At 43.4% G+C, this 19,048-nt stretch overlaps 6 protein-coding genes across 10 annotated transcripts in view; 3 read left to right on the forward strand and 3 right to left on the reverse strand.

Moving 5' to 3' along the window:
* The first annotated feature begins 71 nt into the window (after window positions 1-71).
* RhoGAP54D (Rho GTPase activating protein at 54D) lies at window positions 72-4,294 on the forward strand. Its single transcript, XM_002049816.4, has 7 exons — window positions 72-530; window positions 594-844; window positions 902-1,702; window positions 1,769-1,932; window positions 2,169-3,167; window positions 3,264-3,592; window positions 3,653-4,294. The coding sequence occupies exons 1-7, from the start codon at window positions 394-396 to the stop codon at window positions 4,011-4,013; spliced, it is 3,042 nt and encodes a 1,013-aa protein (XP_002049852.1). The 5' UTR covers window positions 72-393; the 3' UTR covers window positions 4,014-4,294.
* Window positions 4,295-4,581: 287 nt separating this feature from the next.
* Window positions 4,582-5,098, forward strand: LOC6627222 (protein PET100 homolog, mitochondrial). Its single transcript, XM_002049815.4, has one exon. It carries the CDS (start codon window positions 4,697-4,699, stop codon window positions 4,937-4,939), a length of 243 nt encoding a protein of 80 aa, XP_002049851.1. The 5' UTR covers window positions 4,582-4,696; the 3' UTR covers window positions 4,940-5,098.
* Window positions 5,099-5,812: 714 nt separating this feature from the next.
* Window positions 5,813-7,338, forward strand: LOC6627221 (facilitated trehalose transporter Tret1). Its single transcript, XM_002049814.4, has one exon. It carries the CDS (start codon window positions 5,843-5,845, stop codon window positions 7,238-7,240), a length of 1,398 nt encoding a protein of 465 aa, XP_002049850.1. The 5' UTR covers window positions 5,813-5,842; the 3' UTR covers window positions 7,241-7,338.
* Window positions 7,339-8,210: 872 nt separating this feature from the next.
* Window positions 8,211-11,091, reverse strand: LOC6627220 (facilitated trehalose transporter Tret1-2 homolog). Its single transcript, XM_002049813.4, has one exon. The coding sequence runs from the start codon at window positions 10,190-10,192 to the stop codon at window positions 8,657-8,659; it is 1,536 nt and encodes a 511-aa protein (XP_002049849.2). The 5' UTR covers window positions 10,193-11,091; the 3' UTR covers window positions 8,211-8,656.
* A 320-nt stretch (window positions 11,092-11,411) lies between these two features.
* LOC6625512 (facilitated trehalose transporter Tret1-2 homolog) lies at window positions 11,412-13,040 on the reverse strand. The gene has a single exon (XM_002049812.4). The coding sequence runs from the start codon at window positions 12,948-12,950 to the stop codon at window positions 11,445-11,447; it is 1,506 nt and encodes a 501-aa protein (XP_002049848.1). The 5' UTR covers window positions 12,951-13,040; the 3' UTR covers window positions 11,412-11,444.
* A 1,228-nt stretch (window positions 13,041-14,268) lies between these two features.
* Window positions 14,269-19,048, reverse strand: part of hts (adducin 1-like protein hts) — a 31,902-nt gene continuing 27,122 nt past the window's right edge. For 2 of the 5 annotated variants that reach the window (XM_032437043.2, XM_032437041.2), the window contains 2 exons: window positions 16,360-16,427; window positions 14,269-15,732 (listed from right to left, as the gene is read on the reverse strand). In XM_032437043.2, the coding sequence (XP_032292934.1) occupies window positions 15,625-15,732; window positions 16,360-16,427 (176 nt within the window). In that variant the 3' untranslated portion in view covers window positions 14,269-15,624. Of the gene's footprint in view, window positions 15,739-16,359; window positions 16,428-16,870; window positions 18,699-19,048 lie in introns of those variants that run through there. The other 3 variants (XM_032437042.2, XM_032437040.2, XM_032437039.2) reach the window with 2 other exon arrangements.

A 19,048-nucleotide genomic window follows, 5' to 3' on the forward strand; every position in this document is an offset into this window, starting at 1 on the left:
ATAAAATATATAGTGGTAATGAATATTTTTCTGACGTTTGCTTACACTGTGTACATATTTTAATAGAGCGTAGCAACTCTGTAATTTCAATTCACAGCGGTTGGTTGAGAGCGTCTTGCAGTTTTTTCGGAAAATATTTTACGCAGCTTAATAGCTATCATGGGTCGTTCAGTTTATGTCAAATTGTGTATTTAGTAAAAAGGCTTTGAAGTGAAAATAAAAATTAATATACATGGCTTATGTTTTGCATCGCAAGAACCAGTAGCTATTCCTCGCTCTGTTTCTGATCTGCTTTGTTGTTGTCGTTGTTGGTGTTCCAGCTCTAATTTCTCACAGCTGCAGCTGCTAGCTTACAAATACATTTGGCTGAAAGAGAACGCCTCACAGCCAACAATGGACATGGAATATGTGAATATTAATGAATTTAACGACCTCGAGTTGGCGACGCGCATGCGCACCTGCAACTATGAAAAATATAAATCTCTCGTGCGCATGCACCTCTCGTTTGAGCTCGAATTGAATACCGATGAGTAAGTGAATGAGTGTATTTATTGTATGTGTTAGTGACTGTGCGTTAACTGCGTCACTTATAGATTCGATTTACCCTGTCACGAAATTGTATACGAGGACAAAGGCAAGCTTAAAAAGTGGAACAGGCTGTCCAAGAAGCACAGATTGGGCCATGTTGGCAACGCTGCGAGTGTTGCCACCGTGTCCAGCTGTGCCGCTGGCAGCGGCAACAAATCCGTGGGGAACAGTCCCACAGAGTGCTTGCAGCAACAAATTGATGCAGGCTTTCAAATGCATCTACTGGAGCTAAAGGAATTTTTAATGCTAGAAAAGAGTACGTTTATAAGCACATCCATGTATTTTGACATAACCAATAACATTCATTTCCCAGATATTACTCAGGAGGGGCTCTTTCGAAAAACGGGCGCTGTCTCGCGTCAAAACGAGCTGCGCCTACACATACAGCAGGACAAACCGTTGGAACTAGAGCAGACTGGGTTCTCGGCACACGATTGTGCTACCGTTTTCAAGAGCTTTCTGGCCGAGCTGCCTGAACCACTGCTGACCGACGCACATTATCCGGCACATCTGCAGATTGCACCACTTTGCCAAGCGCTTACCGAGAAGACGCAGGCCACATTAGAACGGCAGCAGCATCTTCTTAACTCGGTGCAGTTGCTGTTACTGTTGTTGCCGGAGGAGCATCGGGAGCTGTTACAGCATATCATGGAAATGTTGCACGCTGTTGCCCTTCACGAGGGGAGCAACAAGATGTCAGCAGAGAATCTGGCTACATTATTTACACCTCATCTAATATGTCCGCGCAATCTGCCGCCAGAGGTGCTGCACTATACTGCGAAGCGCATGTCCAGCATCATTGCATATATGATTGTGCGAAGCTTGGAGATTTTTGCCGTGCCCGCCAAGCTGGCAACCGATATTCGGGCGTACTTTCTTGAACGCAAACGCAAGAAAACCATGTCGCCGGAGCAAACGCTTGACGAGTCGATATCGGACATCTCAACGGTCAACACGGTGTACACTTTTGTAGATCGTGCTGCCACTGCAGCGGCCACCAATACCAACAACACAGATACGGAGTTGGCTCAATTGTATGCCCACATTCAAAGTCTGCCTGAGTCCTCAAAAAAACGGCGACTGATCAAACAGTTTAACAAACAAAATGGACAGGGTATTGCCGAGAGAGATATTTATTCATTTGTCTATTGAGAGTAAACCAAAACCTTTCTTCTTTCAGGCACCCCATTGCAGTTAGTCGTTATGAACCGATTAAAGAACAACGAGGCGGCTCGTAGCGCAAAATCCCTTGGTGACTCTATCAAAAAACATATATTTCATAAGAGTCTTATGTCGCGTACTCCCAAACGGGCGCCTGCTTTGCAAGCTATGACCGGATCAGAGGTTGGTGTCGGCCGGGCTTATCTGTATTATATGTACCTTTGCAGATATCATTCACGTTCGATATATTTTGATATTTTCGTATCCAATTGTATATTTATCGCAAGTGAAAGGTTTAAACTTTGTAGAACCTTTCGATTAAAATCATATATATCTTGTTAATGTGTCTGCATTGGTATTACAAACTTTTTTAATAATCGTTTTGTACACTAACCGCATGTTTTTGTGTCCTCGCTTAGACGCCTAATCTATCGCATGCCAAAGCTCCAAAGTTGCGCGTGCTCTTCCAAAGCCCCACGCCAGCCATGACACTGAACTCATCAAGAGTCACGAAATCATCCGGCATTAACCCACTACACACACTTCACAAGTCCATCTCATCCACATCTCTAAAGATAGAATCATCTTCGGATAGCAGCAGTTGCGGCGCAAATAGCCACTCCGCTCCCGTGAGCCGGCAGCAATCGCACGAGCTGAACGCTCGGCCAGCTACTGTGCCAGAGCTAGACGATATTGACGCGTGCTGTGTAACGCCGGTAAAGGTCATTTCCGCTGTGGCTCAGCAGCTGCTGAGCGTGGCTGATAAGAAGAGTGTGGCATGGGATGATCGTCGTTTGCTGGATATCGAGGAATACTCGAATCCCTGCACGCCCGTGCAGCAATCTTCGCGCTACAAGTCTGAGCCTAATCTGTGTAGTATGCGGCCACAGGTGCACGACGACGATGAAGACGCTGCGCTGACGCCGATTGTAGAGGTGTCAACAACAACGGCTAGCTATGGCATGGGCAAGTCGCTGACACGGAAGCTGATGAAGGGTGTCAGCATGGGCAATCTGCGTTTTCCCTTCAGCACACCAGAGACAACAAAACGTCTGGTACGCAGTGTTTCGGCGACTCTTAAGCGCCGTCCCAGCGGCAGCGATGATGCCAAGCATGCTGGGTCCCACTTGCAGAATGCGGATGCCCCGTTGCTGGAGGATGTGGATGATAGCGATCTGGAGGAAAACGAACAAATAGAAGATGAAGATGACGACACCTTGTCCGAGGTAAACGGCAGTTCCAACGAGTTGCCTGAGGGCATAGGCATGGCAATCGATGTCAGCTATCATCAGCAGTTGCTGCAGAGCAGTGTTTATCGCAACCTGGATTTGATAACAAGCACGCCAGCGTTACGAATGGCCCGCCGCTCCATGTCGCCCATAACCAAGTCCACACAACGCATGCCCAAAGCCATGCAGGTGAGTGTCGCATGAATAGTTTGCCTAGCATGCTCCCTTCTTAGCATGATAATGATAAGTCGTCAAGATATACAGCTAATGCTTGAGCTTTTGCAGGAATCCATAATGACGCCACGATCGCGCAAACCTGTGATGCTGCTCAATGCCTTGGGCAATGGCGACAAGCAGCAGAATCAGAGCTTTCTCGAGCAACAGGATGAGGTGCTGACGAGTAAACAGCTGGAGCCACCGGTGCTGCACAGCGAAGATGCGACTTCCCTTGGAGGCTATGCAGATATACTTAGACGTCAGCAGAGTTTTGCAAACGTTACCCTATTAACACAACGGCAACGAACGAGCAGCAGCAGCAATAGCAATAGTACTGAGCTGGAACTGGAGCCTTCAATAATGGGGAAACCCCATAATGCCCTCTCAAGCGATTTTAAGTAAGTTTGGCTATTTGTAACATATTCACCTGGATAATAATCTTCTTTGGTAATCCTTAGGGAGTATTTGCTTACGCGCAGTGTGTTGACAGCAAGTCCAGCGGATTTGTCATTTGCCAGCCGATCGGATGACTTTGGTGGTGCCAACACCACCCAGGATATTGAGGATTTCGATGAATCGGAGCTGAGCCCAAGCTTGCTGTATTGCTTGGATGGCAATGAACCGGCAATCGCTTCGCCTCTAGGTAGCTTAAATATTGGTCGCAAACGTTCGGCAGGTTCACCTCTAAAGGCTGCTCTTGTTCAGGACGCTGTGCACAATAAGGAAAACATTTCCAGCCGTGATACGGATGAGCATTTGCAAACGAAAAAACTTCTAATTACTTCTCATGAGGAGTATCCAGGCGAAACGGCTCTTTAGCATTAAGTAAACCAAAACCGGTTTGCCACATTTAACGTTAAAACCGTTGCACGGTTTTAAAAAACTGTCCCATCAAACATATTGCTTCCGTGAAATTGTTTTCGAAAACAAACCAGCTGTCAGATCTGGCGGCTTTTTAAGTATAAGAAAAACGCGTTTGCTTTGTAACTGGCTGCGTTCTCAAAGTATATCTATTTTAAATGCATGCCTCCCTAGTATTCAAAACAAAAACAAAAAATATTACTTAAAAATACATTTAATAAAAATATTTTATTAACATTGCCGAAGAGTTTTACATATATCATTTGAGACCCAAGCAATGGGTTTTATTATAAGACCAAATTTTTTAAATAGTATATAAATAAAAATAAAACATTATTTTCACTGAAACCTATCAAGTTTTGTCTGTGTTTATCAATTTTTTATAAATTTCTTTATAATTTGATCATAAATAAATTAATAGAAGCAAAAGCGTTTAAATTGGATTGATTTAAAATTTAAAGTATCGATATACTTGGATGTAACTGTTAGGCAACACTGGCATCCGAATTGGCATTATACAGCACTAAAGCAAAACATCTGATTTTTGTTGACAGCCGCTCGACAACGAAAACAAAACAAAATTTTGATAAAACAAAAGTATTTCTTAAATAATTGTTGCACTAAATAAAGTATCGAACAATATGGGCACCTGGGTACTTGAGGTAGCCAAAATGGGCATGTACATGGCATTTCCAGTAGCGCTGTTTCACATATTCAATCAGCCCGAGTACTTTGAGGAATGGGTGACCAAAAAGAAGCGCGAACTTTATCCGCCGGAAAGCAAGAGCCATCACGAGGAACTGCAGCGCGCCATACGTGAACACCATCAGAAACACGATGCAGAAATGATGCGCGCAATGCAGGAGGCGGAACGCAAGAAGTAAATCTAGAACTACACTAGGTTTGCTAAAAAAATGTATTTGATATCAGCTGTTATATAAGTCAAGTGGCATGCCGACCCTCAAGTACGGCAAAACCCATAGAGTAATGCGTTGCTTTGTCACAATCATAACTGTCTAAATAAATAAATAATTGTGAGGTTATTTTTCAGTGTTTACCCTCTTGTAATTTAGTGGAAACTGGAACTTCAAGTTCACTCGTTTGCCCTTATCAGCAGGACTTGCATCATGATTACATGACTCAATTGCAGCAGTGCACACCGCTGAAAAACAATCCACTTATCAATGGATCACGATATGCCCCACCACACTCCGCGCGCGCCCAACTCTGTCGCCGCTCAGAAGTACCACATGTTATGACGATGCACGGCAGCGCAGCCGACACCTTTATCCGATGACCGCCAGGTGACCGTCGAGCCATTGCCTGTACTCGATCAGCTCTAGATTAGATCCACTTTAAGCCATTAACACACACAGCAACTGTGTTGCAGGAGCTGCTTCCAGCACATTTTCACACGGTATTTACAATAACATCAACAGCTGTAAAATTCCAATAGCACAGATTGTTTTTGAAAGCTGCCGCCGGCTACCAAAGTAATATATAGTATACGCACTGTAGGACAGATATTGTGCTGTTCATTAGGTAATGCTTTAAACTGTGTGTCGGAAGCACTGAGTCAGCACCCGATCGGCTCTGCTAGCGCATCGGTTCCAGCTGCACTTGATTTATTAGTTTCCACGGTAGGAGGGAAGGGCCATCGACGCTGGCAGCGACGCCGACGGCATTCAGTTATGCCCTTATCCAATGCATCGATTTTTCAAGCCAAGTAATGGCTGTCCAGAGGCAATCAGTTTTATTTTAGCCATTGCACCGAGCACAACAGAAACATGGCACAAGCAAAAGTACTGCCACAATATATTGCCGGGCTGTCCGCAGCGTTTGGAGCCTTTTGTATGGGCGCCAGCATGGGCTGGTCAGCGCCTGTAGAGAAAATGTTGACGGAGGAGGAAGCTTACGGATTTCCAGTGTCCAGCGATCAATTTGGCTGGGTGTCTTCCCTGCTAACACTGGGCGCCACTGTCGTTTGCATACCCGCAGGATTCATTATTGACTGGATTGGCCGTAGACCGACGATGTTGGCTCTGATACCACCTTACATGGTGGGCTGGATTCTGATGATCTTTGCCCAGAATGTAATGATGCTCTATTTTGGACGTTTCATTCTGGGCGTTTGCGGTGGTGCCTTCTGTGTGACTGCCTCCATGTACACCACGGAGATCTCAACTATTTCCACACGTGGCACACTGGGAAGCTTCTTCCAGCTGAACACCGTCTCCGGACTGCTGTATGGCTACATTGTGGGCGGCTACCTTCCGTTGTTGACAATCAATATACTCTGTGCCATATTACCTCTAATCTTTGCCGCGGTGCACTTCTTTATGCCGGAGTCGCCGGTTTATTTGGCCATGAAAGGCCGCCCTGAGGATGCAACCAAATCTCTGCTCTGGCTGCGTGGCAAGGACTGCGATGTTAGCTACGAGCTCAAGGAAATTCTCGAGGAGACAAACAAGAATGCGGATGAGCCCAAGGTCGGCACCTTTCAGATGCTGCGACGTCCCATTACCCTTAAGGGAATTGGCATTGCGGTGATTCTGCAGGCCTTGCAGCAGTGGACGGGCATTAATGCCATCATGTTTTACTCCACATCCATTTTCGAGGATGTTGGTGCTGACCTCAGCGGTCGCATCTGCACCATTCTGATCGGAGCTACTCAAGTAATTATGACGCTTGTGGCAACTTTAATAATTGACAAGGCTGGTCGACGCATTCTCCTGCTTATTTCCGCCTTCTTCATGGCCATTACGACCTGCTTGATGGGCGTGTACTTTCAAATGAAGGAAAGCGACGAGGCTTCGGTGGCGTCTCTGGGATGGCTGCCCATCACCAGCATACTCGTGTTCATTGTGTTTTTCTCCATTGGCTTCGGGCCCGTGCCGTGGCTAATTATGGCCGAGTTGTTTACCGAAGATGTCAAGAGTGTCGCCGGCTCCATTGCGGGCACGAGCAACTGGTTCTCCGCATTTTTGGTCACAAAACTTTTTCCGTTATTAAAGAATAGTATTGGATCGGCGCCAACATTTTGGATATTTGCTGGAATCGCTGTCGTCGCTTTTGTCTACTCACTGATTTGTGTGCCGGAGACAAAGGGTAAAACGCTTCCCGAGATTCAGCTATTGTTGGCTGGCGGCAAAAAGAATAACGACACCGAGACGAAGGGCAATTAGAGCTGGGCCTAAGCATATACATATGTATGTACATATGTCTAGTCTATAGCTTTAGTCTCTATCAATAAGAATTAACAAATATATTTTCAAATACTAAACCAATTGTTTGCAACTTACTTGATAGAATATACATATATATGTATGTGGAATAGAACAGCGCAAATTGATTGGTTCGGTAGCAAACACACATACACACATTTAGAGACAAATATAACTTCAATATTGTGCCTGGAAGTTTCCACTGGAAACTGAGTACATACATATGTATGAACATACATATAAGCAGATCAAACACTTCCCTGCTAGTTTCTTCTGCATTTTGTGCCTTCTCCCATTCTATTATATTTCGTTTGACATACAAGCATGTGCACAATATACATACATACATTCATATGTATGGGATTAAGCCGCTAGAATATTCCGTTATTTTTCGTTTATTGCAGGCAGAGTATGTGTGTATGCATGTAGAAGAGAGAGACAATTAGCTAAGGACAATTAAAGATCGAGAGTGGCAAAATTTATTTCTTAGCGATGAGAAAAAATGTAATTTGGCTGGCCCAGATGGCAATCGGTTTTCTTATCGCGAACTGTGTGCAAAGGTCATTCCGATTTCCTTAGAACTGCGGTCGCCTTCTGTTTATTTAATCTTCAATAGGAAATATTCAGCGCTGTTTTCCCTTTATTAAATAATAAATTACATTTGCCGACTTGGCCGCAAGTTTTTATCACCCGCTTCAGCCCCTTCCAGTGATATACAAAGGAAATTACCCGTCAACAGGGTCAAATGAATAATGCGTAATTCTTTGTGTAATTCGCGTGCCAGCGTCTAAACCTCTTTAATGGCCGCAAATTCACCGCACTCTCGTACCCCAGGTAATCTATTAATAATCTATAACTTATAAATAATATTGTCAACATCATAAGCTTTTATGATCCACTGTGATTTTGCCCAACTTAAACAACAAATTGATTAAAGTGCTAGCTATTTATTATTTTTTTTTTTTCTAATAAAAAAACAAAAATTGACGACCCCGCTGGATTTGAACCAGGGACTGCTCGCTTGATATTCCTCCGCCCAAAGACTTAAGCCACACAGGCTCGTGACGTCGCGCTTGCAAAGCACAATTATGTACATGTATGTGTATGGCTGAGAGTCTTGGCGTTCACTTTCGACCAAACAGGAAACTTTTGTAGGTTCACTTTCAGTCAGTCACTCAGGATAAACACTCTCTTATTGTTAAATGAGCCAATCAGCCTATCACCCGGCGTACCCCGACAATGTTGAAATAGCCTCTGCTGCTTTTCGGAGATTCACTTGTTCTAGTTTGCTAGCCATCAGACTTAAGTCAAGCAAACCTGCTGCTCAAATGACTTAAGTCAAGAATTTCAGCGTTATTAATATTGTTTTATCTGGACTTAACATTTTTTTACCCCTGCGGAATGACTATAAAGTCCTTGATCTTTTCTATCGGTAAAACTAGATACTTCACTGTTAACACAGGCGCTTGAAATTACTTGTTGGCTTATTGGATTACTTTTGCGGCCGCCAGCTAGCAGATGCTGAATCTCGAGAAGCGTTTTCCCCTTTGTCTCCGGCACCCAGATCAAGGTCCATACAAAAGCGAAGAAACCGATGCCGGAAAAAATCCAAAATGTTGGCGCCGATCCAATACTATTATTTAATAGCGGAAAGAGTTTTGTTACCAAAAATGCGGAGAACCAGTTTATGGTGCCCGCAATTGAGCCAGCTATACTCTTGACGTCCTCAGTAAAAAGCTCGGCCATAATTAGCCAGGGCACAGGCCCAAAGCCAATGGAGCTGGCCACAATGAAGACGAGTGTACTTGTAATGGGCAGCCATCCCAGAGACGCCACCGAAGCCTCGTCGCTTTCCTTCATTTGAAAGTACACGCCCATCAGGCAGGTCGTAATGGCCATGAAGAAGGCAGACACGAGCAGAAGAATGCGTCGTCCAACCTTGTCGACTATCAACGTTGCCACGAGAGTCATAACCAGTTGGGTAGCACCGATCAGAATGGTGCAGATGCGACCGCTGAGGCTTGCACCAACGTCCTCGAAAATGGATGTGGAATAAAACATAATGGCATTAACACCTGTCCACTGTTGCAGAATCTGCAGCATCACCGCAATGCCGATTCCTTTGAGGGTTATGGGACGTCGCAACATCTTTAAGATGCTGACCTTGGGCTCATCCGCATTCTTGGTTCTCTCCTCGAGAATTTCCTTGAGCTCGTAGCTAACATCGCAGTCCTTGCCACGCAGCCAGAGCAGAGATTTGGTTGCATCCTCAGGGCGGCCTTTCATGACCAAATAAACTGGCGACTCCGGCATAAAGAAGTGCACCGCGGCAAATATTAGAGGTAATATGGCGCAGAGTATATTGATGGTCAACAGCGGAAGGTAACCGCCCACAATGTAGCCATACAGCAATCCCGAGACTGTGTTGAGCTCGAAAAAACTTCCCATCGTTCCACGTTTGGCCACGGTAGATACCTCCGTGGTGTACATGGAGGCAGTCACACAGAAGGCACCACCGCAAACGCCCAGAATGAAACGTCCAAAGTAGAGCATCATCACATTCTGGCCAAAGATCATCAGAATCCAGCCCACCATGTAAGGTGGTATCAGAGCCAACATCGTCGGTCTACGGCCAATCCAGTCAATAATAAATCCGGCTGGTATGCAAACGACAGTCGCGCCCAGGGTAAGAAGAGAGGAGAGCCAGCCAAATTGATCGCTGGACACTGGAAACCCGTAAGCTTCCTCCTCCGTCAGCATTCTTTCTACAGGCGCTGACCAGCCCATGCTGGCGCCCATACAGAAGGCTCCAAACGCTGCGGACAGACCGGCAATATATTGTGGGATCACTTTTGCCTGCGCCATTGGTTTGTTCTGTTCAGTGCCACTGCTAGTATCAAACTGGCCAACCATTTCTTGGCTTGAAATCTCGTTGCATTGGCTGAGGGCAACACAACGTGCCGTCGATGGCCCTCCTCTTCGACGGGGGTAATTGATAACTGAAGTACAATTTACTATATACCTGTTCAAGAATGAACATAAGTTGAGCAAACACAAGCAATGTTAAACTAAGTGTAATAAACATGCCAAAAGATAAGTGAGTTTACGACCGCGCATTTGTGATTCGAGATTAACTAATTAACTACGGGTAACTAACCGAAACTATTTTCAAGAGATGCATTCTGTTACTTGGATACTTTTCTTTTACACCCATCAATTTTCTATGGAAGGCAACTAAGGAACGTATCTATCACAAGGCTTGTGGAGAGGAATTACAAGGAATGAAGATGTGTTTAGACAATAGAAGATGTTCAAAGGTTAAAACGAGAAAGAAGGAGAAATATCTTCGTCGAAGATTGAATACCTTTGCAGATCGAACCTTTTCATAATGCTCAGAATGTTTTGCTCGTATCTAAGAAGCAGAGGGAAAATGGTTAATGCAGAGTATGGTTAAGATATCTTGATAAACAACAAGTTTTTCATACAAAAACTTAATTTTCGACCGATTATTCCTATGACAACTATATAATGTAATGGTCCGATGTTGATAGGATTGTGTTTACATATGGGGAGCATACTAAAACTAATATATGTCGAGTTTAGTCAAGATATCTTAATAAACTAAAAAGTTTTTCATACATGGACCTACTTTTTGATACTATGTCAGCTAGATAATATAGTGGTCTGATCTAGCCTGTTCCGGCATATGTACTGCGTGCCATAGAATGAGTTTTACTTTAGGGTCTAAGAGATGTAAACATCAAATGAAGACGTAACCCCCCTGGAAATATGAGAGAGTTTTTATGGTCGAGGCTTAAAGTTTCGATACGGCAATAAACTTATTTATATACCTATATATTTTTGTTATTATCTCTTTATATATATATATATATATATATATATATATATATTATTTTTGCTGTAGCTCTATGTATTATATAAAAGTCTACCTCCCAAATTTGGAGTATCTAATCTTATCATATGTGCATATACCCCATACCCCGTGCCCCATGCCCCGTATAACGGGTCGGAGATTTCTTCTTCTGCCTATGGTGTAAAACTCGGAAAACTTGGAATTAGACTTAGATCAAGCTTAAATCCAATCTAAACAAATTTAACAAAAAACTAAGGATTCAAAAAATATTTTATCTGATATTTAGATTTTTCAGCTGTAACGGCAATTAATAACTTTTGCTGAACTGGTAGAAAATTGTTGATGCTTACTTTCAGTGCGGAGGTTAAAACTGAATACTTCACTGCGGCCGGAAAGGCTTGTTAATGTTGTATGCTCCATTGAATTATATTTCTTGCCACCAGCGAGCAACTGTTGAATCTCGTGAAGCGTTTTACCTTTCGTCTCCGGCACGCAAATTAGCGTCCACACGAAGCCGACGAATGCAATGCCGGAATATACCCAGAATGTTGCCGCTGGTCCGATATTATCCTTCATAAGGGGGAAGAGTTTTGTGACCAAAAATGCCGAAAACCAGCTGGCAGTACCCGCAATGGAGCCGGCGACACTCTTGACGTCCTCAGTAAAGAGCTCGGCCATAATAAGCCACGGCACGGGCCCAAGCCCAACGGAGCCAGCCATCATGAAAACGATTATACTGGTAATAGGCAGCCATCCTATAGATGCCACCGAACGCGGGTCATCCTCCATCATTTGGAAATAGACGCCCATTAGGCAGGTGGTTATGACTATGAAGAAGGAGGAAACCAGCAACAGAACGCGTCGACCGACCTTGTCGATTATTAACGTGGCCACAAGAGTCATAATCAGCTGGGTAACTGCAACCAGAATAGAACACACAACACCGCTCAGGCCGCCACCAACATCCTCGAAAATGGATGTGGAATAAAACGTAATGGCATTAACACCTGTCCATTGCTGCAGAATCTGCAGCATCACCGCAATGCCAATTCCCTTGAGGGTTATGGGACGTCGCAACATCTTTAAGATGCTGACCTTGGGCTCATCCGCATTCTTCGTTCTCTCCTCGAGAATTTCCTTGAGTTCGTAGCTGACATCGCAGTCCTTGCCACGCAGCCAAAGAAGAGACTTGGTTGCATCTTCAGGCCGACCTTTCATGACCAAATAAACGGGTGACTCAGGCATAAAGAAGTGCACCGCGGCAAATATTAGAGGTAATATGGCGCAGAGTATATTTATGGTCAACAGCGGAAGGTAGCCGCCCACAATGTAGCCATACAGCAATCCTAAGACAATGTTGAGTTGAAAAAAGCTTCCCATCATTCCACGCGTGGCCACGGTAGATACCTCCGTGGTGTACATGGAGGCAGTCACACAGAAGGCACCACCGCAAACGCCCAGAATGAAACGTCCAAAATAGAGCATCATCACATTCTGGCCAAAGATCATCAGAATCCAGCCCACCATGTAAGGTGGTATCAGAGCCAACATCGTCGGTCTACGGCCAATCCAGTCAATAATAAATCCGGCTGGTATGCAAACGACAGTCGCGCCCAGGGTAAGAAGAGAGGAGAGCCAGCCAAATTGATCGCTGGACACTGGAAATCCGTAAGCCTGCTCCTCCGTCAGCATTCTTTCTACAGGCGCTGACCAGCCCATGCTGGCGCCCATACAGAAGGCTCCAAACGCTGCGGACAGCCCGGCAATATATTGTGGCAGTACTTTTGCTTGTGCCATGTCTCTGTTCTGCTCGGTGCAATGGCTGGAATCAAACTGGCTTGAACAATCGATGCATTGGATAAGGGCAAAACTCAGTGCCGTCGGCGTCGCAGCCAGTTCCGATTGCCCTCCCTTCCTTTACCTTTCTGTAACTGGAACTGTGGCTGGAGTATAGCATGGGTTATGGAAGAAAATTTAAGGACGCGGCAGATAGACAATGCTTAACTTCGACTTGGAGTAGTTTTTGCCGTACCATATAAAAAGTCCTAAAAGTCTTAAGGATCTACAGCCTTAGATAACCTTATGATGATACCCAATGTAAAAATACGCAAACGAACAGTTGTGGGGGTTGATGTTTGTAAGTACGCGGAATTGATCTAGACCTAGTCGAGCGGCACACACTTAAGTACTTGACTCAAGGGTCGTCTGTCGGTCATGGGGCTAGGGAGGCGGGAATTGGCGTTCTCTGAAGTGTGTCTCGCGGACTTCTTCACAGCTAGACAAGTTATACTTTATATATTACTCTATATATATTAGTTTTTCACAGCAAGCGCAATAAATTTCATATATATACTTTATAGTCGGACTCTTAAGATTTCTTGATCAAACATAGGATATATATATACATAAGATGAAAAAAGTTGATCATGGAAATTCAAATTGGCAAATATAATAAATAGTTTCTATGTAAAACAGCTCGAAAATAGTTGCAAGTACTTTAAGCTAGATGCCTTGGAAGGGTGTTAGCAATTCGGCGTGACAAAGTTTTCAGATAGCAAATGTTGTTAACAAGAATTTGAAATGTTTAAGAAAATTGTCTAAGATTCCTCAATTTTGTACAATTTCCAAGTGTTTATTAATTATGTTTTGCGTTTTTTTTTTGTTTTGTTTTCTTTTGTTTTGTTGTATCGTGTGTCGTGTTTTATATATAATACGAATTTAAATATATATATGCATTTACTTAAGGTCTACAGAATATTAATAAACAGTTTTCGGGCTGCTTTATTGTGGTTTCATTTTGTTGTTGTTGTTGTTGTTGTTTATAGCGTTTGTTAAATGTTTATTATTTGCACTGAGAATATTAACATATTTCTATGATCGAGTCGATTGGAATTGTACAAACTTTTTTGAATTGGACACAAAAAAAGTTGCTAGAAATAAGCTTCTGTCGTAGCGCAAATAATCAATTGATAAATATTTTAATTATTTTTATTACTCGGTTTCATTTAAAAGTTTTAACTGTTTTTTAAGGCTCAGGCAATGCAATGTATCTCGAGTGTGTTATGCGGCAAAAAGCAGAAACTTCTCTTTTTTTTTTTTATTTCTATAAATCGAATGCATTTCAGTTAATAAATATTGTGCCTGACAACTTTACATGCTATGGCAGTTTAATTAGTTGGGTGTTCTTTTGTTTATGTCATGCTGTTATTAAGCGTTATTTAAACAAATGCAAACATACAATACGAAACAGATGTATCTGAAATTTCGAATGCTTAAAATCTTCGAATCCTTGCCATTTGATTGGTTTTATTTTGGCGCTTCTTTTGAATTGTTCAACTTGTTTCTGCTTTGCGGTGCATTTTGATCCTTTCCTCGTTATTTATTTGTTGCACATATACAAATATATATATATATATGCATATATATTTGTGTGTGTGTGTGTGTGTGTATATATAAACAGATTTACGTACATAAAAATATATAATTATTTGTATAAAAAACTAATACAATGTTGCATGTATACATCTCTATTATTTATTATTATAAGTGTGATTGTGTGTGTGTGTGTGTGTGTGCGAAATTGGCTGCATTTATAGAAGAAAAAGAAAACATAATTTAACAATACATCAATAATTATAAAACATCTGAAATACACATAAATTGCTTATCAACAACAACAACACACACACACAAAGAATATCAAAATGTTTGTTGCTTTTTATTGCGTTTATCAAAATATTGCATAAGCTACGTATGTAAATTAACATATTTGTATGTGTGTGTGTGTGTGTGTGTGTGTGTGTGTTTGTTTGTTATCAAATAAATTAGCACAAAATACAACAAAATCTTCAAAATTTTCAAATCGTTTTTATCGCGTGTATTTGTGGTCAAGTATTAAAATTAGCATTTATGAAATCTTGAATTCTTTAGTTTTTGTTGTTGTTGTTGTTGTTTTTGTTGTTGTGTACTATGTAATGTTTTTACGTAGTATATTTAAGCGCTTAGAGAACTATTAGATTTGCATTTTGTATTGAACAGCGGCAATTGTCAATTAAATCTTATGAGTTGTGTGTAGCGGATCGTGTGTTATATAGACTTGACTTTAGACTATATATATTTTATATATATTTATATATATATATATGTATATATCATTTTTAATTCATCTTATTTTGTATTCTGCTTTAATGCCGTTCTTTCTGTTAGCTTCTTCCTCTTCCTCTCTTCGTCTTCCACTTCCGTTTCCTCGTCAACTTGTTCAAGTTTAGCTGCTCATTTGTTGCTTTTTAATGCCTCTCTCATAATATTATTTTATTTGTTGCTTTGTTTTCGTCGTTTCCATCATCGTTATTCCACTTCCGTATCTTTCCTCTCTCTCTCGCTCTCTCTTCCTCTCTCTTTCCTTCTCGGTTACACTGTCGTCCCCGCCTGCGCGTTGGTGGTTGTTGTTGTTGTTGCTGTTGTGGTTGGCTTAGGCCTCGCTCTTCTTCTTCTCCTTCTTCTTCTTCAAAAACGATGGTGTGCGCAGGCCCTTCTTCTTCTTCTTGTCTTTCTTGGGTGAACCGTCCGTGGACACATCCTGGAACCGTAATAGAAATTTGCAATGAGAATATCGTTTGCATCTAAGTTAGTAAAACGAAGCAGCTAGAAATGCCGTTAGTTGAAGAGAGTTGGGCGAGAACCGATAAAAAAAATTACCTGATCTGTACTATATACTACAGCAGAAGCTATATGTGAAATACTCTATCTCTCAAATCTTCACAGATATATCCCAAAAACAGGATTTCGATTTAAATCGAGGCAAGCTTTCGACAACCGAAAACAAACTCGTTCTCGAATTCGACAGAGGGACGGATATGGCCGACCAAGAATATATATGGTTTATGGGCTCGTAGTTGATTCCTTTATGCCTGTTACATACATTAGCTAAAGCGATTAGACGAGTCAACGCCAAGACGAGCATTTCAAAATCTGTTGGAGCTGGAGACTTGAGCTTTTTATATTATTTTATATGCAACCATTTCGATGTTATAAACCTGAATAAGTTTTGATCGGACTACAAATACCGATTTTATCTGAGACTGAATAAGGGATGCGGATGTATGTGCATAAAAGAGGCTGGACTATTTGTAACGGAAACGCGCCCAGGGTATATTCTAGTCGAGCACTTTTGCTATGCAGTTGGATTTCGCTGTAGATAACTTACCTCTTTACTGCTCTGTGAGAAGGTGCTCAGGTGCGCCTCCGAATGGTCGCCGTTTTGTACGTTTTCACCTGTTGAGGGCAGAGAAGGAAGATCGACAAATTAGAAATATTGAAGGACTTAATCGGGTTGCCGGGGCCACCAGATGTAACTATATAACACAATGGACGCACACAAAATCATAGAAAGTAATACTCTTCACCATGAAAGGACGCGCACAAAGATTAAGCTCTCTTGGAGAACCGATAACATGTAGGATGTCAGTATATATATATATATATAATGTATATGTATGTGAATATATGTATTCCGTGAGGTGTTAATACAAAAATATGTTAGCTAAACAAACACAAGCATGCATACAATAATTAGCGTCAAACAATTAACAAACATTTAAAAATGAAAAGGTGCAAAAAATGTTACCTGTTGTTGTTTTTGCTTGCTTTTTCTTTTTGTAACTTACATTATTCGATTTATATATATATATATGTATGTATGTATGTATGTATGTATGTATGATTAAAGCTTGCGCGGACATTTATTATAGCTTGGAGAATCAGAGTAACTTAAGAATATTTTGTGCTTAATTTTAATACATGGCCAAAATGTTGTAGGCAAAGAAAAATAACAGAAAAGACAATTCATTTAGAAACTTTTAACATAATTAACAAAAAAAAAAAAACAAATTTTCCGAGTGCCGAGTTGTGTAATAGTTGGTTCGATTTAAAAGTTTGTGAATGGAGCCTACTTGGCCCTGGTTCTGCGCACCACGCCCTTGATATCATCCCGCATCTGGGAGATGCGCGTGCGGCAGTCATAGATGACGGCGCGATTGTGCAGCTCGTGGGCGCGTATGATGCTGTTCAGCAGATGCTGCAGCTCGAGCTCCAGCGTAGTGAGCAGACGCTGCAGTGCCTCCGCCTCGGCACAGCTGTGCGACGAGAACGTTGGCGTCGTTGGCGGAGCCAATGGTGGCGGCGTCTCGGAACCGGCCAGCGCTACATAGCTGTAGGTGTGGCAAAGAGCCGGCGCCGAGTTGCAGCGCTGCAGCAGAGATGTGGAGGCTGTGGGCGAGGCCAGTGGAGCGCGGGACGGCTGCTCCGAGGATTGCAGGAGATGCACGGTGCGCTGTTGCATCGCCAGCTGCTGCGATATATAGTGTATCTCATCGTCGATGACCTTCTCCAGCTTGGAGCGGAACTCCTGCTCGTGCGCCTGCACGGACTGCACACACTCCGTGTTGCGCAACGAGACATTGATCAGAATCTCAATCGAGGATGTCTTTAGCTGAGATTCCGCCTCCGGCGAGCTGCTCAACGTCAGCCTAATATGCTTGCCCTGGCTATACGCCTCCGCCTCCTGCGTGGAGGAGTCGTTGCTGGTGGTGCAATGGCGCTCGCGTCTGCCAGTTCCGCTGCTGTTCATGTTATTTATGTTGTTGTTGTTGTTGACGCTCAGTCCGCCCAATCCGCTGTCGTCGCCGTTCTGGTACATGGCTTGCTCGGCCTCCGGCCTGTCAGTCGCTATGCCGTCATCCTTGGGCAGCGCATGATTGTCCGGCAGAAAGCTGCGCAGCGTATAAGTGCTGGGATACATGCTGTCATCGTCGCGGTCGGGCTCCGGCTGGGATTCGTGTATGCTCAGCATGGAGCTGAACTGCGCAGTCAGCTCGTCCAGCGAGTCGTCGGCGCTCTGCTGGCAACTGCTGCTGGTTGCCGCACTGTTAGTCCTCTGCTTGCGCGTCGGCGTTCGCTCCAGTTGAATCTGCATTTCGGAAACGTAGGAGGGCGACGAAGTCTCGACTGGCGCTGGGGCGGCCGGACGCTTGCCGCTCGCGCTGAGCACATTGAGCATGCGACGCTTGGCAAAGCTCAGATTGGCCAGGTCTATAAAGGAGACGACTCGCTCGCGCTGCTCGGACACCGTCTGCCAAATACTTTGGTTGGCCGGATGCAGCAGGATGCTAGGCGCATTCGCCAGCGGGCAGTTGAAGCCATAGTGCGAGAAGGTGCGAAACGGTGCAGCCTGCGGATTCATTATGCTATAGCTGCTGTCACCTGCCCATTGCCTGCTGCTTGCCTGCACAGGTGTACTGCTGGCAGCCAGATTCCCAACGAAGCTCTCCTCGCCGCCGCCCACCGTGTTGCTGGTGTTCAAGGTGCCATTGTGGCTGTTGCTGCTGCTGCCATTGCTCAGCAGCGGATAGTTGTGCCTATATGTGGCATCGATTTTGTATATTACGTTAGCCTGGACGCACTGCAGCCTTGCAGCACATGCGTCCAAGTAGCGCTGCACGGGCGCATAGAGGAAAGAGTATTTGTGTGCCAAATATGAGCACATTGCTGGGAGAAAGAGTAAACAGAGGGAGAGAATGCGGGTGGCGCGGTTCGCAATGAGTGTGAGTGTGAGTGTGTGTGTGTGTGTGCAGGGTGTGTGTACATATGGACTGGGCACGACAAAGGGAACATTCGAAGAATCACATAGTGGGAGCTTAAACGTTAACATTATCTGTAAAACTAACATTAACAGTGACAGCAACGGTAACATTATTATGTAATGCTAACATGTTATATCAACTAACATAATGGAAGCCTAAACATTAACATTATCTGTAAAACTAACATTAACAGTGACAGCAACGTTAATATGTAATATTAACATGTGCAATTAACTAGGGTATTGTATCTTTCCC

Source organism: Drosophila virilis, chromosome 5 (genome assembly GCF_030788295.1).
Source record: "Drosophila virilis strain 15010-1051.87 chromosome 5, Dvir_AGI_RSII-ME, whole genome shotgun sequence".
NCBI lineage: Eukaryota > Metazoa > Arthropoda > Insecta > Diptera > Drosophilidae > Drosophila > Drosophila virilis.